Consider the following 23,597-nt stretch of genomic DNA (forward strand, 5'->3'; position numbering starts at 1 on the left):
TGAATAATCATTTGGGGCCATATATATTCTAAAATGTATTCTCTCATTTGAAAATTATCTGTTTTCAACATTCTTTAAAAAACATACTTTTTTGTTGTTTTTAAGAGATTTGTTTATAATTTGCAGTTTCAGGTGTACAATATAATGATTCATTATTCACTGCTCATAATAAGTGTATTCTTACCCTCCCTTATTTCACCCATCCCCTCACCCACTACCCCTCTGACAACCACAAGTTTTTTCTCTATTTTAAGAGTCTGTTTTTCAGTTTCTCTTGTTTGTTCATTTATCTTGTTTCATGTATGTATAAATTCCACGAGTGAAAAGCATATGGTATTTGTCTTTCTCTGAGTGACTTACTGCACTTGGCATTATACCCTCTAGGTCCATCCATGTTGTTGCAAATGGCAAGAGCTCATTCTTTTTTATGGCTAGGTAATATTTCACTAATTATATATACATATATATATATGGAATAAAATATATATAACACTTGTTCATTCATCAATCAATGCACATTTGGGCTGCTTTCATATCATGGCTATGGTAAATAATGCTGCAATAAATATATGGGTACATAGATCTTTCTGAATTAGTGTTTTTGTTTTCTTTGGGTAAATACCCAGTAGAAGAATTATTGGATCATATGGTAATTCTACTTTAAATTTTTTAAGGAACCTCCATACTATTTTCCACAGTGGCTGCACCAGCTTCCATTACCACCAACAGTGCACAAGGGTTCCTTTTTTCTACATCTTTGCCAACATTTGTTATTTCTTGATTTTGATTATAGCCATTCTGACAGGTATAAGGTGATCTCTCATCGTGGCTTTAATTTGCATTTCCTTGATGGTTAGTGATGTTGGGCATCTTTCATGTGTCTGCTGGCCATCTGTACGCCTATTCAAGCCCTCTGCCCATCTTTGGATTATTTGCTTTTTGGTGTTGAATACTGTAAGTTTTCTATGTATTTTAAATATTAGCCCCTTATTGGATACATCATTTGCAAATATTTTTTCCCATTCAGTAGGTTGCCTTGTTTTTTTGATGGTTTCCTTTGCTGTGCAAAAACCTTTTATTTTGGTGTAGTCCCAATAGTTTCATTTTGCTTTTGTTTCTCTTGTCTGAGAAGACATATCTAGAAAGAGATTGCAGGGACGCCTGGGTGGCTCAGTCGGTTAAGCGTCTGCCTTCGGCTCAGGTCATGATCCCAGGGTCTTGGGATCGAGTCCCGCATCGGGCTCCCTGCTCCGCAGGGAGCCTGCTTCTCCCTCTGCCTCTGTCTCTCTCTCTGTCTCTCATGAATAAATAAATAAAATCTTTAAAAAAAAAAAAAAAAAAAAGAGATTGCCATGGCTGATGTCAAAAGATATTACTGCTGGGGCACCTGGGTGGCTCAGCCGGCTAAGCGTCTCCCTTCGGCTCAGGTCATGATCCCAGGGTCCTGGGATCGAGCCCTGCATTGGGCTCCCTGCTCAGCAGGGAGCCTGCTTCTCCTTCTCCCTCTGCCTGCCTGTCTGCCTGCTTGTGATCTCTGTCAAATAAATAAAATCTTTAAAAAAAAAAAAAAAAGGTATTACTGCTTCTGTTTTAGGAGTTAGTTCTATGGTTTCAAGTCTTACATTTAAGGTCCTTAATCGATCTTGAGTTTACTTTTGTATATTGTGTAAAAAGGTGGTCCAGTTTCTTTTCTTTTTTTTTTTTTTTTAAAGATTTTATTTGAGAGAGAGAATGAGACAGAGAGAGAGAGCACGAGATGGGGGAGGGTCAGAGGGAGAAGCAGGCTCCCCGCCAAGCAGGGAGCCCGATGTGGGACTCGATCCCAGGACTCCAGGATCATGACCTGAGCCAAAGGCAGTCGCTTAACCAACTGAGCCACCCAGGCGCCCGGTGGTCCAGTTTCATTCTTTTGCACCTAACTGTTCAGTTTTCCTAGCCCCTTTAGCTGAAGAGGTTATCTTTTCTCCATTATATATTCTTGCTTCCTTGGTTATATATTGACCATATATGTGTGGGTTTATTTCTAGGCCCTCTATTCTGCTCCATTAATCTATTTTCTGCCAGTACCATACTGTTTTGATTATTATAGTTTTGTTACATACCTTAAAATTTGATTGTGATACCTCCAGCTTTGTTCTTCTTTCTTAAGATGCTTTGCAATTTGGAGTCTTTTGTGGTTCCATATGTATTTTAGGATTATTTGTTCTAGTTCTGTGGAAATGTTGGTGTTTTTATAAAGATTACATTTCTTTGTAGTAATATATTTCATTTGTATTATATAGATATTTTGACAATACTGGTTCTTCTAATCCATGAGCACAGTATACCCTTCCATCTGTGTCATCTTCAATTTGTTTCAACAATGTTTAATAGTTTTAAGATACAGGTCTTTCACCTGCTAGGTTAAGTTTATTCTTAGGTCTTTATTCTTTTTGATCTAATTGTAAATGGGGTTATTTTCTTAATTTCTCTTTCTGCTACTTCATTATTAGTGTAAAGGGACTCAACAGATTTCTGTATATTAATTTTGTATTCTGTGACTTTACTTAATTCATTTATCAGTAGTTTTCATCAGTCATTTCCAGTAGTTTTTTGGTGGATTCTTTAGGGCTTTCTATATATATTATCGTATATATATTCAATCTACCAATAATGAAAGTTTTACTTCTTTACCAATTTGGAAGCCTTTTATTTTTTTTCCTGTGTGACTGCTGTGGCTATGACTTCCAGTACTATGCTGAATAAAAATGGTGTTAGACCATCCTTGTCTTGTTCCTGACCTAGCTGAAAGTTAATGAATTTCATTCATCTTCTTAAAGAACCACTCCTGGTTTCATTAATCTGTTTTATTTTTTTAGTCTCTATTTCTGCTCTGATCTTTATTATTTCTTTCCTTCTACTTCTTTTTCAACCTCCCGTAGGTGTAAAATCAAGTTGGTTGAGATATTTTTTGCTTCTTGTGGTAGGCCTGTATTGCTACAATCTTCCCTCTTAGAACAGCTTTTACTAAGTATCCCAAAGTTTTTGGACCATTGTATTTTCATTCTCATTTGTCTCTATGTATTTTTTTATTTCCTCTTTGATTTCTTGGTTGACTCATTCATTGTTTAGTAGCATGTCATTTAGCCTCCATGTATTTGTGTTCTTTCCAAGATTTTTTTTTTAAGATTTATTTATTTAATTGACAGAGAGAGACAGCAAGAGAAGGAACACAAGCAGGGGCAGAGGGAGAGGGAGAAGCAGACTCCCCCTTGAGCAGGGAGCCCGATGCGGGGCTCGATCCCTGGACCCTGGGATCATGACCCAAGCCGAAGGCAGTCGCTTAACCAACTAAGCCACCCAGGCGCCCCTCCAAGATATTTTTTATTTGAGAGAGATCATGTGAGAGCACAAGCAGGGGGAAGGCCAAGGGAGAGGGAGAAGCAAGCTCCCTGCTAAGCATGGAGCCCAAAAACATGGGGCTCAATCCCAGGACCCTGAGATCAGGACCTGAGTTGAAAGCAGATGCTTAACCGACTGAGCCACCCAGGCACCCCTCAAGCTTTTTCTTGTGGTTGATACCCAGTTTCATACTGTTTGGTTGGAAACGATGGTTTCCAATTTTAAAATTTTATTGAGACTTGTTTTGTTGACCTAATATATCTATTCTGGACAATGTTACACATGCACTTAGGAAATGTGTATTCTAGAGGCACCTTGGTGGCTCAGTTGGTTAAACGCCCAATTCGACTTTGGCTCAGGTCATGATCTTGGGTTATGGGATTGAGCCCCACATCGAGCTCCATGCTCAGGACAGAATGCTTGGGATTCTCTCTCTCCCTCTCCTCTTCCCCCCGCTGGCTCATGCAGGTGCTCTCAATAGATAAAATCTTGGAAAAATAATGTGTGTTTTGTTGTTTTTTGGATGGAACATTGTATCTATTAGGTCCATTTGGTCCACATGTCATTCAAAGCCACCTTTTCCTTGATTTTCTGTCTGAAAGAAATATCCATTGATGTAAATGGGGGTTAAAGTCCCCTACTATTATTGTGTTACTGTCAATTTCTTCCTTTATTTCTGTTAATAATTGCTTTATGTATTTAAGTGCTTCCATGTTGGATGCATAAATATTTACAATCGTTTTATCATCTTGTTGGATTGTTCCTTCCATTATTTGGTGTCCTTCTTTGTCTCGTTAGTCTTTGTTTTCAAGCCTATTTTGCCCAACAATATATATTGCTACCCCAGCTTTCTTTTCACTTTCATTTGCATGATAAATGTTTTACTATCCCTTCACTTTCACTCAGCACATCTTTAGGTCCGAAGTAAGTCTCCAAAGTCACGTATAGATAGGTCTTCTTTTTGTAAACTAGTCTGTTATCCTATATCTTCTGATTGGAGCATTTAGTCCATTTATATTTCAATAACTGATAAGTATGTATTTATTGTCATTTTGTTACTTGTTTTACGGTTGTTTTGGTAGTTTTTCTGTGTACCTTTCTTCTCTTGTTCTCATCCTTGTGGTCTGACAGCTTTCTTTAGGACTTTGCTTGGATTCTTTTCTCTTTATTTTTTCTGTATCTATTATAGGTTTTTGTGGTTACCTTAGATTCATATATAACATCTTATGCATATTGCAGTTTATGTTAAACTAATGGTCACTTAAGCTTGAACCCATTCCAAAAGCATTAAATTTTTAATCCCCTCACTCATATTTTATGTATATGATATCATTTTTTTTTAAACATTTTATTTATTTATTTGAGACAGAGAGAATGAGAAAGAGAGAGCACATGAGAGGGGGTAGGGTCAGAGGCAGAAGCAGGCTCCCTGCCGAGCAGGGAGCCCGATGCGGGACTCGATCCCGGGACTCCAGGATCATGACCTGAGCCGAAGGCAGTCGCTTAACCAACTGAGCCACCCAGGCGCCCTATGATGTCATTCTTTACATCCTTTTATTTCATGCATCCCTTGACTGATTTTTGTAGATATAATGGGATTTACTGCTTTGTGCTTTAACCTCCATACTGGTTACACTGAAATAAAAATCAATACACTAAAGGGAATCAGTGACAGATTAGAAGAGGCAGACGAACGAATCAGCAATCGGGAAGACAGGGTAATGAAAAGCAAATAAGCTGAACAGGGAAAAGGAAAAACTATAAAAAATGAGAAGAGATTAAGGGAACTCAGTAACATCATCAAGCGTAATAATGTTTTCATTATGGGAATCCCAGAAAAATCAAAAAGAAGGGTCAGAAACCTTATTTAACGAAATAATAGCTGAAAACTTCCCTAATCTGGAAAAAGAGAAATCCAGATCCAGAAAACAGAGAGAGCACCCAACAAAATTAACCCAAAGAGGTTTATACCAAGACACAATAAGCAAAATGGCATAAAAGTAGCAATAAAGAGAGAATTTTTTTTTTTTTAAAGATTTTATTTATTTATTTGACAGAGAGAGATAGCAACAGCAGGAACACAAGCAGGGGGGAGAAGCAGGCTTCCCGCCAAGCAGGGAGCCCGATGCGGGGCTCGATCCCAGGACCCTGGGATCATGACCTGAGCCGAAGGCAGACGCTTAACGACTGAGCCACCCAGGCACCCCAAGAGAGAATTTTAAAAGGAGTAAGAGAAAACAAGTTATATACAATGGAAACCCTGTAAGGCTATCAGCTGATTTTTTAGTAGAAACTTTGCAGGCCAGTAGAGAGTGGCATGATATACTCAAAGTACTGAAAGGAAAAAACTCTGCAACCAAGAACACTCTACCCAGCAAAGTTATGATTCAGAATAGAAGAACAGAGTTTCCCAGACAAAAGTTAAAGGAGTTCATTATCACTAAACAAGCATGAAGTTAATTCTTTGAGTGGGAAGAAAAGGCCATAATCAGGAGTGAGAAAATTAGGACACGAAAAAATTTCACAACTAAATGCAAACATAGAAAATTAATCACTTATGAATATACTTATTTTTAATGATATAAAATGCATCAGTAACTTTGTATATTTATGGAAAAAAGCCTTCCTTCACCTTCCCCCACAAGTGGTTGAGATATTTTCTTAGAAAAGGTTTACTGTTTTGTCTTTCACATTTAGGTTTCTAATCAACTTAAAAGTAATGTAAATGTAGTTTGAGGCAGGGTTCAAATTTCACTTTTTCCCCCATAAAAGTATCTTACTGACTCATTATTAAGTAGTGCATTCTTTCCCCATTGCTCTGTAATATAACCACCTGTGTCATACATCCTGTGTCTATATAGAAGTAAAATATTCCTGGTTCTCTATTCTCTCAAATTATCTATATATGCATTACCAACATTTCATTATTTTAATTATTATAGCTTTATTAAAAATCTTAATATCTGGTAGGACAAATCAACTTTGCACTTTTAAAAGTGACTTTGTGGGCCCCTGGGTGGCTCAGTTGTTAAGTGTCTGCCTTCAGCTCAGCTCATGATCCCAGGGTCCTGGGATCGAGCCCCACATCAGGCTCCCTGCTCGGCGGGAAGCCTGCTTCTCCCTCTCCCAGTCCCCCTGCTTGTGTTCCCTCTCTCGCTGTGTCTCTCTCTGTCAAATAAATAAATAAAATCTTAAAAAGAAAAAAAGTGTCTTTTGCTATTTTTTTTTTTTTTTACAGAGGGAGGGGGAGAGAGAGAGTAGGCAGGAAAGGGGGACACAGGGAGAGAGACAATCCCAAGCAGGCTCCACACCCAGCACAGAGCATGATGTGGGGCTCAATCCCACAAACCTGAGATCATGACCCCATCCAAAATCAAGAGTCAAGACACCTAACAGACTGAGCCACCCAGGTGACCTAAAAGTGTCTTTGCTACTTTTAACATTTTGCACTTGCATATAAATTTTGGAATCAGCTCCTCCTAATAGGAAGGGAGTAAAGGAAAGAATGAGGGGAAAAACTTGGGGGACTGCAATGAATATATATATCAAGATGTTGAGGACCATTTCTACAATGTTAATTCTTGCAGTCTGTGAAGACAGCATCTCTATTTATAGCTCTTAACATCTTTTTAATAAAGTTTATAATGCTCGCCACAGAAATCTTGCACATTTTTTGTTACAATTATCCTAGTTACTTCTTACCTCTTTAAGATTTTTATTCATTTGAGAGAGAGACAGACAGAGCACAATCAGGGGGAGGGGCAGAGGGAGAGGGAGAAGCAGACTCCCTGCTGAGCTGGGAGCCTGATGCTAGGCCCGGTCCCAGGACCTAAAGATTGTGACCTGAACCAAAGGCAGACACTCAACTGTCTGAGCCACCCAGGCACCCCTGCTTCTTACTTCTTGCTGCTATTATAAACAGCTTTTTTTTTTTAATTTTCATTTTTCTGGTTGCTAGAAAAAATGCAAAGACATTTATATATTGATCTTTATATCTAGGAATCTTGCTGCAGACTAATAATTCTAGTAATCTTTAAATTTCTAGGATTTCTAAAATAGCTATTAAAATCTTTAAAAAAATAAAATAGCTATTAACTTCATCCTATTCTTTAAATGAATGCTTTAAATTTTTTACCATTATGTATAATGTTAAATGCAGGTTCCTGTGCAGATATTTTTATTTGGGTTATAGAAACTTACATCTATTTTGCGAATTCTTTTTTCTAAATCCTAAATACATATAAGCTTATCAAATGCTACTGCTACATCTATTAAGTTTATATTTTTTCTCTTATAACCTCTAAATGTGGCAAACTGGTATCCTAATGCTAAATTAGCCTGATTCTGAAATAAATTCAATTTATTAAACTTATATTCCATGAGTTCTAGAAAATTCTTAGCCCTGTATCTTCATATATTGCCTCAGCCCCCCCTTTCTCCCTGCTCTTTCTGGAACTATAGTTAGATCTGTACATTGGATTTTCTAACTCCAATTCCTGAATGTCTTTCATAATTTCCCTCTCACACTGTTTTATTGTGGGTAATTTCTGCCAACCTCTCTTCCAACTTACTAATTCTCAGTGTCTTGTCAGCTTTGTCTCACCTATTAAATCCAACTATGAATTCTTAATTTTACATGAATATTCACTTATAGGAAATTCCATTCATTTTTTCAAATCTCCTTTTTATTTTCCCATTCTCATACTTTGAACTTCATCATTTATTAATTGAACTATGTAAAACATTTATTTTATATACTATGGCTGCTATTCTGTGACTGGGTAATTCCAACATTCAAATTATCTGTGAGTTTCTTTCTGCTGTCATATCAGCTGTAGAATGCACTTGGTATCTTATTTCCGTGAGTGTTTAATAATTTTTTTCTCAGAGCTACTTATTTTCTTCAGAAAATATTTTATCAAAACTATTTTGAGGCTTGGAATGAAGTCAGTCTGGGAAGCAAACTACAACTAACGGGCCAAAATATTTGGTAAAGTCAAAAATATTTACTATCCAGCCTGATACAGAAGAGTCTGCCATCCTCAGTTCCTCCAAAGATGATATGGTTTGCTTATGCCAGGCACCTGTGATTATTAACAGCCCAGAATGACTTTATATTGTCAGTTTTAACTTTTTTCAGACTAATAAAATATATTATGAATTTCAACTGAATATCCATAAATGACTACCAGCACATAGTTACTTCTCAGAGCACTTTCCACCTGCCTCCATTCAGAACCAAGACCCGGGTATGCAATTTTTCTTAGTTTCTTTGTGACTCAAATGAATGGTGAGTTCATTTCTAGTTCACTGTCACACTGAAGATATAGCCTCGTCTCCTATTTTACTTCCTCACTTGGGTGGATCCTAGGGTTTATCTCCTGTATCATGTTCATAAGGCTATGAATTTCAAAATGAAGTTCACCTTATTTAGTACATGTCTTCAGAGTAAACACCTGTTCTTGAACTCAGTTTCTTTCTCTAGATTCTCACTTTAATCTGTGGAATTAGTGAGTATACCTTATTTGTTGTAAATGTTTTCAATAATTTTACCTAGGATTTTTACTTATTCTCCACAGAAGGATCATCTGGGAACTTACCCTTACATATAATCATATACAGAACACTTGAATCAACCTCCTTCGCTTGTATTTTGCTATACCAGAGGTTTATATAAGGTGCTGTGGAAAGAGCAGGAAGTGGAAACCAGGAAAGGATGCTCAAAGAAGCTGATGTCCAATCAAGTCTGAAATATGAATAGGAGTTTGTCTAACAAAGATGATGGGCAAGAGCATTTGAAGACTTTGAAGAAACATATGGAAAAGCTCAGAGATAAGAAGAGTATCTTTGGGAAACTAAGTATTTCAATGTACAAAGAGAGCAGCAATAAGGGTGGAAAAGTAGAAAGAGAGATATGGAAGAATTCATGAAATATGAGAGTACAAATGAGGCTTACTGACTAATGTGAGGCAAGAGGGCTATACCCATGACAATGTTCAGGGATCATAGAGCCAATTATCAAGATAAGAATCATAGAGCAATGTAGAGTTTTTTGTTTTGTTTGGAGAGGAAAAGGAGCTGGGGGTGGGTGGGGGGTTGAATTATGAAATAATAAATTGTTTGGGGCATGTTGATTTTTAAAGGCCTCTAGGACAAATATGATGAAATGTCCCAGGAAACACCTAGATACACTGTACCTGAAATTTAGGATCAAAATCTAGCCTAGACATAAAAGAGTTGGGATTAAAAACAACAGCCACAAATGAAGCCCTGAGTAGAAAGACGGCCTAGGGAGAATAGTTGAGTCTTAAGTCATAAGCCTAGGAATCGCCGGCATTTAAGGAAAAAGAGAAGCATATAAATCGAACTGAAAAAGAGTGGCTTTAGAAGTAGGAGGAAGGGCAAAAAAAAAAATTGACTAATGGGAAAGCCAAATAAATGTTCAAGATCAAGTAAGATCTAGATAGTCTTTTATCCATCAGTTTTAGAAATCAATCAGTAATAATCTCAGTACTATCCTCCATTTTCCTCTGTCTGGTCTCTTTGGTCTAAAGCCTCTACAGTAAAACTTCCTCCAAAAGAAGTAGCCTCTAGTCTCCCACTGCTCACTAGGAATCTTCGATTTTTCTAAGAACCCTAGTCTCTCATTCTACAAAAATGACTTTTTATCTTCATCACTCTCGACACTTTCACCAGCCCCATAACCTTGACCCAGTTCACTGAGAAAGGTTAAATCATGAGAAGGAACTCACTCCCTCATATTTCCACCACCAAATCTACAAGCTCTCCCACACCCATGTTCTACTTCTCTCCAGATAAAGACAGGATCACTTTGAAGGCCAATACACTTCTGTATAAATGCTTCTCAACTAGAGGTGATTGTGCCCACAACTCCCCTAAAGGTACTTTTTTTTTTAACTGTGGGGGTAGGGTGCTACTGGCATCTGAAGGGTAGAGGTCAGGGATAATGCTAACCATCCAATGTTGCAAGACAGCCCCAACAAAGAATTACCTGATTCAAAATGTCAGTAGTACTGAGGCTGACAAACCCTGCTCCACATGTTCTGAATCCCTTCCTGTCTCTGAGAACTTAGCCCCATTTTTCTACTCCCTTCTGTATTTTCAACTCTCTCTTTCTACTCGACCATTCCTGTCACCATGTAAACGTTCCAGTATTTTCCATTCTTTAAAAATATACAAACACACACACACACACACACACACCACATTCTCTGACTGCTTATGTCCCTTTAGGTACTATTTCTCCAATACTTTATACCAAAGTTCAATACTTGTATTATTCAATATAATATTTAATACTCACATACATTTGAATGTATTATACTCATATTTCCACTAGTCATTTCTTCAGACTTTTCCCCCAACTGTTCCACTGAGGTAACTCAGCAAGTTTCTTCTTTCCTGTTTATGAAGAGGCTCATAACTAAATTCAATGGTCAATTATGGTACTTATCTATTGCAAAGATTTTCTGGTCTAATTATCTCCATCCACCCACCCTACTCCCAATGACACCATCATCATAAATTACTAAGAGATTGTATTTTCAGTAGTCAGTCATGTTCACTACTACATTCCCAGTTCCCAGCACCATCAGGCACTCAAATATATGTTAATGACTGAATCCCTGGCAAAGAGTTAATTTCTTATGAAGCTACCATATTTGAAGTATGTATGTCAAGATAAGACACTAACATATGCAAGGGATTATGGCTGGAATTTCAACAATGGGGCAAAACCTGAAATCAGGTCTCCTGATTCAGCTGTCTCTCCAGCAGGAAGTCAATTCAAAACATTTTTCAAAAAAATTTCAAGATTTTATTTTTAAGTAATCTCTACACCCAGCATGGGGCTCAAACTCACAACCCCGAGAGCGTCACATGCTCTACCAACAGAGCCAGCCAGGCACCCCTCAAAACATTTCTAAAGTGAGTGACTACACTTGATTTGGGGCCTCATGTTGTACATGAGAGTAAAGTGATCTGAGAATCTTTCAGACTAAGGTATTAGAAGGAAGAATTAAGAATTTCACATTTTAGGGCACTTGGGTGGCTCAGTCTGTTAAGAGTCTGCCTTTGGCTCAGGTCCTGCCATAGAGTCCCACATCCGGCTCCTTGCTCAGCAGGGAGCCTGCATCTCCCTCTCCCTGCTTGTACTCTCTCTCTAATAAATAAAATCTCAAAAAAAAAAAAAAAGGAATTTTACATTTTAAAATACACAAAAGGATTAATCATGGAAATGTCTAACATTGTGGCACCCAGGAAGAACTCCACAGACTATACTTCGAATCAGTCACAATTTCTACGTAAGGCCTGAAGCTTCTGATTCTTTAAACTCCTGGTCTCTCCTGCACTGGTATCATTAATTATTACTGGTCCCACACAACTATAATATGGCCTTTGTTCTTTCTCCCACATGCCCAGTCTTTACGGTTTCCAAGTCTCTACAACCCTATGAGGTAGAAAAGAATGACCCCCATCTGAGATTCATAGAAGTTTTTAGTCCAAAACTGTACTCAGTGAACTTGCACACAAGTTGATTCTTGGTCAGGAACAGGCCTCAGTTTTGCCAGAAAGGTTCTCAACTTGGTGTTCTTCACTAGTGAGAAAAGAAACAGCTCAACTGGTAGTGAGGGAAAATATAGATGACTCTCTTCTTGCCAAGTCAATATGATGCCCATATGATGTCTGCCAGGTGATGATGTGGTATCTCTTGGTGATTTGTACACCATTTCCAGCTATATACCAAAGACTTCACCACAGTTGAAGTTCCTCTCACTACCTGCAACAAATACAGACAAGGGCCTACTTGCATTTGTAAGGGGAATGTGGCAAGTAGTCAGCAAAATCAAGAGCAGCCACTGGGTATCCACAATTCCAGAACATTATCTGGGTCAAGGTAGAAGAGAGAGCCCCCACTCAGTATACTCTCAACAATGTCTCTGCAATGGTCTCGGTCATTCAGCAACTGGAAATGTTTTCTTACACAACACAAAGCCAGTAACTCCAAGACCACCTCTGGAAATTGACACTTAGACCACCAGTGATTAACTTCACATAATACGCCAGGAAGTACTGGACAAAGCTGGCATACTGTACAACAGCAAATGTTATGAGCCTAAAGATGAGATTATAAGCAGGCTGACCGATGTGATTCAGAAGCTTTCAATTTGAAGGTTCTTCTTGAAATGCTGGAAACAAAGGTATGAATATACATATTTAGGTTTCTACATAAACAACTGGGACAGAGAGTATAATGATTGAGGAACTGGTTGTAATGGTTTCTCTCCCTTGTTCTGCAGATTCAAACTAAAGATTTCTAATTAGGGGGCAGTATCATGAGAGATAGTAGACTGGGCAGTCCCTGAACTTCATGTGCCCAGAGGCAAGCGAGCACTATGAGTAAACAGACACAGAGGCCCACCAGCACATCTCTGAGATGGAAGGCCTATCTGTATCTCTTCTATTAATAGTGCCTTCAACACTGTCCAAGTTTCCACCACCACCCCAAGCAGACCACTGGGTAAGAATAGTTAGATGCAAAAAAAACAAAGACAGGCTCAACCTACCTTGAGTTTTAGCCCAAGGAGCAACAACCCTGCAGCTCCAAGAAGTGAATTAGTCAGCTTTGGCTTGCCTCTTATTGTCCCACACATCCCAGTTCATGCTAGCCTGGTTTTAAGTATTATTAGGAAATATGCCATACAGAAGAATGTATTAAATATACATGTGCAACTTATCCAGAAAAATATTCATATAGCAACTAGAAACACAACACTGTTAGTACATTAGAACCTGTGTATCCTAGTCCCTCACCCCCCAAATCACCAAAATTCTGACCTGAAATTCTGATCAATGATTCCTGGCTTTTCTTTATATGACCTTCTATGTATACATACACTTCTGAAAGATACATGTTTGATTTGACCTGCCCTTGAGCTTTATGGAATCATACACTGTATATAACCATTCTTAACTTCTTACACTTAGCTCTTCTCAAGATTCATTCATAAAGGTGTTTATAGCTGTCATTCATTTTCACTACTATATAATTTATACACTGTATACTATACCATAACATGTCCAGTCAGTAGCTGATAGGTATTTTAGTTATTTCCAATCTGTGAATATAATGAACACTTTTGCTATTTTGCCATGCATTGTTGCTGATGAACACTTTTAAGTTCCACTAGAGCAGTGCTGTCCAATATACACATAATGAAAACCACAAGTAATTCTAAATTTTCCAGTAGCTACATTAAAAACATTTTTTTAATATTTTATTTAACCAAATATATTATCATTTCAATATGCAATAATTATAAAGATCATTGAGATATTTTACATTCTTCTTAACTAAGCCTTCAAAATCCAATACTGTACATTTAAAGCAAATCTCCTTTTGGACTAGTCATTTTGAAAACTCAATAACCACAGGTGGTTAATGTTGGAACAATGCAACTCAAGAGCATTTTTTTTTAAAGATTTTATTTATTTATTTGACTTATGTAAGCAGGGGGAGTGGCAGGCAGAGGGAGAGGGAGAAGCAGGCTCCCCACTGATCAAGGAGCCAGATGTGGGACTTGCAGGACCCTGGGATCATGACTCCGAGCAGAAGGCAGACGTTTAATTGAGCCACCCAGGCACTCCTCAAGAGCATATTCTTAAGTACAGATGGTAAGCATAAGATATGGTTTCACATTTTTTACTCCCACAGATTAATAAAGTTCTTGTTCCAAATATTCCCAAACATTAGTCTGTTTTAATTTTGCTCACATGGGCTTCATGAAATATTTCACTGACATTTTAATTTGCATCTTCTTAATAATGTTAAACACTTTTTCATGATTTCAACCATTTGGGCTTCATCTTTCATGAAATGCTGGTTCATGTCTTATAATCAGTTTCTACTGCATCTTTTATTGATTTGTACATTTTTTTTTTTTAATTTTCCTGAAGTAATCTCCATGCCCAATGTGGGGCCTGAACTCACTACCTGAGATCAAGGGCCGCATGCTCTATCAACTGAGCCAACCAGGTGCCCCTATGCATTTGTTTTACAATACTTATCACACCATGAATGGAAACTATTTTTTGTTTCATTCATGAACTATGCACTCTTGATGTTTAATAAAAAATTATTTGTGATAAATTTTTTTATTTTGTCCTTTATGGTTGTGTATTTTGTGTCCACTTAAGAAACCTTTCCCTACTGTAAGATCATGAAAATCTTTTACTATTATCCCTTCACAGCGTTTTGCTTTTGCCTTTCACGGGAATAGTTTCGATTGACACTAGAAGGCAGAAGCCTGTAATTTCACTTTCTTCCCCCACACACAATTTTCCCAGAACCACATATGAAAAATCAGATTTTCTCCTTGATTTGTAATACTACCTGTCATTCACCAAGTGTGCATATATGCATGCAACCGTTTTGGGACTTCCCATTCCATTTCTACGGTCCGTATCTTTAATTTGCTAAAACGAGTTGCCCTGCTTTTAGGAGTGTGATGAGTTTCTTGTCCCTTATATTTTCATATAAATTTTAGAATCAGCTTATCAAATTCCTTTGAAAAAAATCTGTTGAAATACTTACTGGTATTTAATTGACTTTTGAATTGACTTTGGGAAAATTACCCTCTTTACCACACTGGATCTTTCAAACGTGAGCTTGTTATTTCTCTCCCTACTTATGTCTTTACTAACACCTTTAATTATAATAATATCCTTAAAAGTCTGGTTAAAACTTTTACCTTTTCAAAGGTCTGTCTTCTAAAAGATCTATCCTATGGGAGGCAGAAGGGTCCTTCAAAGATATCCAGATCCCAATCCCTATAACGTGATTATGTTAAATAAATGCAAAAAGGAATTTGCACATGTAATTCAGATTTCTAATAAATGACCTTAAAATAGGGAGCTTACTTTCAGAAGTGAATTTGATTTGATAAAAGTTTAAAATATTTATACCTAGATAACCTATAATGCTGAATTCTCATATTCTCATGAATTTCTCATTCATGTTCTCTTCAGGTTATCAGTATCAAGGTTACGCTCTTCTCATAAAATACCTGAAGTATTTATTTTTCGCCTACTCATTCAACAAGTATCTGAGTATTTACTATTAGCTCTATTCACTGGAAATACTTGTGCATGGCTGGAATTATTCCAATTTTAGAAAAACATGCTAATAAAGCCAAGTTTTCTCCAAGTTTGAAGATTTATAAAAATGGTTTCTATCAACTTTCTTTTCCAATAAATTTTGGTAAGTTACATATTTTTCTAGAAATTTCTCCCTAGCTAATGTTCAAATTCTTGGTCTAAAATTCCTTCTTAAATTTTTCCATAATCAGTAATTACATCCCCATTTTTACTGCAGTGAAAATAAGTACATTTTCCTCTTCTTTTTCTTCATTAATATTAGTCTTTCCACAGAGTTAAGTGTTGGTATGATTCTCTTGTGTTAGATCTAATTATTACTTACTTCCATATACTTTCATGGGGATTTATTTTGTTAATTCTTTTTTTTTAACTTTCACCTTCTTGGAAGCTATAGCAGATTCTATTATTGTTCAAAGCCTGCATTCCCTAGATTAAGGGATTATGCATATCCACCTTTCACACTTTTTGAGAATATACATTTCCAGCCCCATAAATTTAGCCACCATCATTTGCTTTAGCCAACTGAATGTGAGAAAATTACATAAAGAACATCTAAGCAGCAACTTTAAATACATTTATACACTTTAGCTCAGCCTCTTGTTCATCCCCTATTATTTATGAATGAATAAGCAAGTGCTATATAATGGCTGTTCTTTCAGCATGAATCCCCCCAAAAATAAGTATTTTCCTGATAAGATTCTTGACTTTTAATCATTACAAAATGATTCTTTAGTACGAGTAATGCTTTGTTTTCAAATCTACTTTGTAAATCTATTGTCTGATATCAATATGTACAAAAGCTTTAGTTACTTTTTATTTGGGAGGTAGGTGGATGTTCTTTTACAAAACTTTTACTTTTAATTGGAATAAAAAAACCGTAACACAAAACTTACCATCCTAACCATCTTTAAGTGTACTGTTCTATACTGTTAAGTATATTCACTGTTGTGCAACAGAGAGCCAAACATTTTTCATTTAGAAAAACTAAAACTTTATACCAATTAACTCCCCCTTCCTCCCTCTCTGGAAGCAACTGCCAATCTGCTTTGTTTCTGTGAATTTGACTTCTTTAGTGCCTCATTTATCAGTGGGATCATAGTGTGTCTTTGTGGCTGATCTCACTGAGTATGTCCTCAAAGACCATCCATATTGTATTATGTGACAGATTTCCTTCTTTTTAAAGGCAGAATAGTATTCCATTAAACATATATACCACATTTTGTTTATCCATTCACCTGATGATGGACATTTGGCCTGCTTTTTGACTATTGTGAATACTACTGCTAAGAACATGACTGTGCAAATATCCTTTTAGTTTTTTGAGGAACGGCCATACTGTTTTCAATAGCAGTTATATCATTTTATGTTCCCATCAACAATGCACAAGGGTTCCAATTTCTCCACATCCTCTACAACAACTGTTGTTTTCTGGGTTATACTTTTTATTTTGAAAGTAGCCATCCTAATGGGTGGGAGGTGATACTTCATTGTGAATTTGATTTGCATTTCTCTAATAAACAGTGATGTTGAGCATATTTTCATGTGCTCATTGGACATTTGTAGATCATCTTTGGAGAAAAGTCTATTCAAGTCCTTTGCTCATTTTTTAAACTGAGTTTCTTGTTGAGTTGTTGGATTTCTTTATATATTCAACAATATTAACTCTATCAGAGGATATGCAAATATTTTCTTCTTTTCTGTAGGTGACTTTTTCATTCTGTTGTAAGTTATTATAATCCCAAACTGTTTTTATTACATGTGCTTTTGGTGTCGTATCCAAGAAATCATTGCCAAATCAAGTATGAAGATTCACCCTGTGTCTTCTTCTAGTTTGTCTTTAATCTTCAAAATTTTTTTACGTATGAAGTTAAGGGAAGGGTCCAACTTTACTCTTTTGCATGTGGCTAACCAGTTTCCCCAACACCGCTTCTTAGATTTTCTTTTCCCATCTAGTGATCTTGGCACACATATTGAAAATCATTTGATCATATAGTCAACTCAAGGATTTGTTTCTGGACTCTATATTCTACTTCATTTTTTCTAGGTCTGTCTGTATGCTTATACCACACAGTTTGATTATTGTAGTTTTATAATATGTTTTGAAATTAAGAAATGTGGTATTTCCAACTGTATTGTTTTTAGAAATTTTTTTGGCTCTTCAGGGTCCCTTAAGATTCCATATCAATTTTAGCGCTAATTTGCCTAATTCTGTAAAAGATGCCATTAGGATCTTGGGATTGCACTTAATTATATAGATCACTTTGGATAGCACTGACTTAAAAAAAAAATTTAAGATATAATTCACATATGGTACATCTAACCTAGTATATGATTCAACTGCTTTTTAGTATATATAATTTTGCAATCATCATCACAATCAGTATTATGACATTTTCATCACTCCAAAAAGAAACCCAGTACCCATTAGCAATCACTCTCTACTTCCTCACAAGGAAATTCCCACCCAACCTAATTAAGCCCCACCCTAAACAATCACCAATCTAGTTTGTCTTCTGGACATTTCATACCAACAGAATCATAGAATATGTGGTATTTAGAATAATGTTTTCATGTTGCAGCATGTATCAGTAAATTCATTTCTATTGTTAAACAATACTTTTATATGGTTATACCACTTTTTATCCACTCATCGTTGTGTTCTTTCCACTTTCATAATGTTGCAATTAACATTTTTGTACAAGTTTGTGTGTGGACATATGTTATTTTCTTTGTGTACATAACTAGGAGTGGAATTCCTGGTCATAAGACAAATCTACGTTTAAGCTATTGAGAACTGCCACACTACTTTCCAAAGTAGTTGGATCATTTTACATTCTAACCAGTAGTCCACAAGGATTTTAATTTCTCTCCATCATTACCAAAACTGTGAATGTATCTTTTTTATTATAGTCATCCTAGTAGGTAGGAGGTGGGATCTCATAGTGATTTTGATTCTTCATTCCTCTGGTGGCTAATGAGATCAACAAATTTTCCATGGACTTATTAGCCGATTGTGGATCTCCTCTGGAAAAGAAGTCTATTCCGATTCTGTGCTCATTTTATAATTGGGTTGTCTTTTTATTATTGAGTTATAAGAGTTATTACAAATACAAGTCCTTGGGCGCCTGGGTGGCTCAGTTGGTTAAGCGACTGCCTTCGGCTCAGGTCATGATCCTGGAATCCCGAGATCGAGTCCCGCATCAAGCTCCCTGTTCAGCAGGGAGTCTGCTTCTCCCTCTGACCCTCCCCCCTCTCATGCTCTATCTCATTCTCTCTCTCAAATAAATAAATAAAATCTTTAAAAAAAAAAAATACAAGTCCTTTATTAAAAATATGATCCACAACCATTTTCTCCTAACCCACTTTTTCAGTGTTTTTACAGCACTTGTAGCTTCACAGCAAAATTATGTGAAAAGTAGACTCCCCACTATCAACATTCTGCACTAATTGTTTACATTTGTTACAGTTAGTGGACCTACGTTGAAACATCATAATCACCTGAAGTCCACAGTTTACGTAAGTTTCATTCTTGGTATGTATATCCCACAGATTTTGATACATGTATAATGACATGTACTCACCATTATACTATCATACAGAAAAGTTTAAGTGCCCTAAAAAACCTCTCTGTTCTGCCTATTCATTTATTCCCTCCCCAAACCCTGGCAATCACTGGTATTTCTATTATCTCCATAGTTTTCCTTATTCAGAATCTCAAATACTTAGAATCATACACTAAGTATGTAGCCTTTTCAGACTGGATTCTTTTACTCAGTAATATGCACTTAAGATTCCTCCATTGTTTGCTCATTTCTTTTCAGCACTGCATAATATTCCATTATCTGGATATACCACAATTTATCCATTCATCTGCTGAAGGACATCGTGGTTGCTTCTTCAGCAATTATGAATAAAGCTACTGTAAACAACATATGCAGATTTTTTTAAGCAAACTCTAACTTCAACTCAACCCCAAGATTGAGTCACATGGCTCTATCAACCCCAAGATCGAGTCACATGCTCTACCGACTGAGCCACTCAGCCACATCAACATATGCAGATTTTTGTGTGGCCATAAGTTTTCAGTTCCTTTGGGTTAAGTACCAAGGAAGATGATTACTAGATAGTATGGTAAGAGTATGTTTAGTTTTGTAAGAAACAAACTGTCTCCCAAAGTGGCTATACAATTTTGCATTCCCAACAGGAACGAGTGCCTGTTGTTCCACATCCTCATCAGTGTTTGATGTTTTCAGGGTTGTGGATTTTGACCATTCCAACGTGTTGTAGTATCTCATTGCTTAAATTTGCACTTCTCTGAGTATATGATTATTCACCAACTGCATAACTTTCTTTGGTGAGATGTCTGTTCAGATCTTTGGCCAATTTTTTAATCAGGTTGTTTTCACATTAAGTTTTAAGATTTTTTTTTTAATATTTTGAGTAACAGTCCATTATGTGTCTTTTGCAAACATTTTCTTCCAGTATGTGGTGTGTGTCTTCTCATTATGGAGTGTTCTTTGCAGAGCAGAAGTTTTTCATTTTAAGGAAGTCCAACAACAATTTCTTCCTTCATGGATCATGCTTTTGGAGTTGTATCTAAAAAATCATCAACCAGGGGCACCTGGGTGGCTCTGTTGGTTTGAGTGTACAACTCCTGATTTCAGCTCAGCCTGTGATCTCAGGGTCGTGGGATTGAGCCCTGCATCAGGCTCAGCATGGAATCAGCTTGGGATTTTCTCTCCCTCTCCCTCTCCCTCTCCCTCTGCTCCTCCCCAAGCTCACATGTGCATGCTCTCAAAAATAAAATTTAAGTTTTTTAAAAGATTTTATTTTAAACGAAATTTTTTTTTTTAAAGATTTTATTTATTTGAGATGGAGAATGAGCGAGAGACAGAACACGAGTGGAGGGAGGAACAGAGGGAGAGAGAGAAACAAGACTCCCGGCTAAGGAGGAAGCCTAATGTGGGGCTTGATCCCAGGTCTCCAGGATCATGACCCAAGCCAAAGGCAGCCGCTTAACTGATTAAGCAACCCAGGCACCCCTCTTTTATTTATTTGAGAGAAAGAGAGAGAGAGAGAAAACACAAGCAGGGAGGAAGGGCAGAGGAGAGGGAGAAGCAGGTTCCCCACTTAACAGGGAGCCTGATGTGGGGCTCGATCCCAAGACCCTGGGATCATGACCCCAGCCGAAGGCTGATACTTAACCAACTGAGCCACCCAGGGGCTCCAAAATTAATTTTTAAAAGTCATCAACCAACCCAAGATCATCTACATTTCCTCTATGTTATTTTCTAGAAGTTTCACAGTTTTGTGTTTTACATGTAGGTCTGATCCACCTGGACCTACTTTTGGTGAAAAAATATAGGGTCTGAGTCTAGATTCATTTTTTTGCATGTGGGTCTCAAGTTGATCCATTACCATTTGTTGAAAAGACTCTATTCTCTCCATTGTACTGCCTTTGTCCTTTGTCAGGTATCAGTTTACTCTATTATTGAAAGTGTGTTTCTGGGCTCTCTATCGTGTTCCATTGATCTCTTTGTCTATTCTTTTTACCAATAACACATTGTCTTGATCACTGTAGCTTTATAGTAACTCTTGAAGTCAGAAAGTATCAGCTCTCTGACTGTTCTTCAATACTGTACTGGCAATCCTGGTCTTCTGCCTCTCTGTATAAATTTTAGAACCACTCAGTTAATATCCACAAAATAAATTCCTGGAATCTTGATTGGGACTGCATTCAATCTACAGATCAATTTGGGGAAAACTAGTAATACTGAGTCTTCCTGTCTCATTTAGTAGTTCTTTAATTTCTTTTCATTAAGAGTTATCATATTACTGGGCGCCTGGGTGGCTCAGTTGGTTGGGCGACTGCCTTCGGCTCAGGTCATGATCCCGGAGTCCCGGGATCGAGTCCCACGTCGGGCTCCCTGCTCGGCAGGGAGTCTGCTTCTCCCTCTAACCCTACCCCCTCTTGCGCGCTCTCTCTCACTCTCTCTCTCTCAAATAAATAAATAAAAATCTTTAAAAAAAAAATAAAAATAAAAATAAAAAAAGTTATCATATTACTCATATAGATCTCCTACACCTTTAATTAGCTTTATACCTCATTATTTCATTTTGGGGAAGGGGTGCTAATGTAAATGGTATTACGTGTTTTTTTTCTTTCCCTATCATTTTCTTCATGGTGCCCTGTGAAGGACAAAATTTAAAAATTTTTTATGATATCCAATTTTTTTCTTTTGTCGCTTGTGTATTGGTTTCATATAAGAAACCACTCTGTCAAATACAAAGTCATGAAGATTTTATGTTTCCTTGCAATCCTTGTATAGTATTTGCTCTTATATTTTGTATCAATTCAAATGAGTCAATTTTTTTGTACATGGTGAGTTAGGGTGGCATCTAATATATTCTTTTGCATATGGATATCCACTTGTCTGTCCCAAGATGACTTATTAAAGACTATTCTTTGCCTATTGAATGAATGGTTTAGGCACTTTTGCCAGAAGTCAGTTGAACATAGACATATGCATTTATTTCTGGACTTTGTTTGTCTATGCTTTTCCTAGTAACAACACTGTTTTAACATAAGGACTGTATATGAATTCTTCAACTTTGTTCTTTTTCCAAGATTGTTTTGGCTATTCTGGGTCCCTTGAATTTCAATACGAATTTTAGAACATCTCATTTTTCTGCAAAGAAGCCACTTAGGATATTGACAGAGATTATGCTGAATCTACAGATTGATTTTGGTTGGTTACTACTTTATGGTGTATGCTCCCCTATCTTTTTGATGTCACATATAAATAACATAACTGATTTTATTTACATATACTCTGATGATATTTATTATTTTTGCTATCTAAACATTTGGGTTTAAATCTACAACTTTAGGGGCGCCTGGGTGACTGTCAGTTAAGTGTCCAACTCTTTGTTTTGGCTCAGGTCATGATCTCAGGGTCATGAGATCTAGCCCCCCACTGGGCTCTGCACTCAGCGGAATCTGCTTAAGATCCTCTCTCCCTTTGCCCCCTGGCCCCTCCCCCAGCTCGCTGGCTTGCTCTCAGATAAATAAATAAACAAACAAACCTACCACTTTATTTTTGTGCTGGAAGCCCCTTCCTTATTCAACATTTTCCCTTTCTCCTAGTTTCACAGTTCTTTCCTCTAATTTTATTTTTGAATGGGTATCCTTCAAACTGCAACATGAAAACTTTAAAAACTAATCAGTATCTTTTTCCTAGACACAAAAAAAACCCCTTAAATACTATTCATTTAATTGCTCTCTCCAAGTCTGTGTTAATGTTATGTTAAATCTGTAAGACACTGTTTTATACAGTTAATATTTAGATTTATTCACATAACTCTTGCTTTGCTCTGCAATGCTTTCTATATACCTGGCATCTGAAATCATTTATTCCACCTTTGCAATTTCCTTTGATGAGGCTTTCTTAAGTTACAATTTCTCTCATTATATTTCACCCTCTTACTTGAAAGACATTTTGCAAGGCATACAATTATACAATTATAGGTTGATAATTATACAATTATAGGTTGATAGTTATTTTCCCTATATTAATAATATTAATAATTCCAGTGTCTGTTGCATTCAACTGTTTACTGTTGGAAAGTCAGCTGTCAGCTGTGCACTCTCCTACCTTTAAATGTATTCTGCCTTTTTTCCCCTGGCTGCTCTAACTGCTCCTCAATTCAGAAAAAATCCCAGCTATTACCTCTTAAAATACTGACTTTGCCCCCTTTTCTCTAATCTTTCCTTCTGAAATTCTGATTAAATGTCTATTTTAGACCATTTTTATCGCTCTGTATTCCACATTTCTTGCCTTTCTAAACCTTTTCTCAAAATAAAAAGCTATAAAATCCAGATGTTAAATTCTACAACTTGATTTGAAATGTAGTAAATAATAGCAAAGATTCTCCAAAATATCATTACATACCCTTTCATATATTTTCTTTGCCTCTCTGTGCCTCTCTGTACTGATTTCTGAGTAGTTTCTTGTAAGCTGTCTTCTGATTTACTGATT

The 23,597-nt window shown here is 36.8% G+C and overlaps 1 protein-coding gene across 10 annotated transcripts in view; it reads right to left on the reverse strand.

Annotated features, from left to right (window-relative positions):
* The window catches only part of LARP1B (La ribonucleoprotein 1B), a 128,901-nt gene that overhangs the window by 53,490 nt on the left and 51,814 nt on the right, over positions 1-23,597 (reverse strand). The window contains exon 12 of one of the 10 annotated variants that reach the window (XM_031028646.2): positions 11,626-12,181. The exons of the other annotated variants lie outside the window; for them this stretch is intronic. Within the exon in view, the coding sequence (XP_030884506.2) occupies positions 12,065-12,181 (117 nt within the window). The 3' untranslated portion in view covers positions 11,626-12,064. Of the gene's footprint in view, positions 1-11,625; positions 12,182-23,597 lie in introns of those variants that run through there. 10 annotated transcript variants of the gene reach the window in all.

This window comes from Leptonychotes weddellii, chromosome 2, assembly GCF_054177405.1.
Source record: "Leptonychotes weddellii isolate Sample4059 chromosome 2, ASM5417740v2, whole genome shotgun sequence".
NCBI classification, from domain to species: Eukaryota; Metazoa; Chordata; class Mammalia; order Carnivora; family Phocidae; genus Leptonychotes; species Leptonychotes weddellii.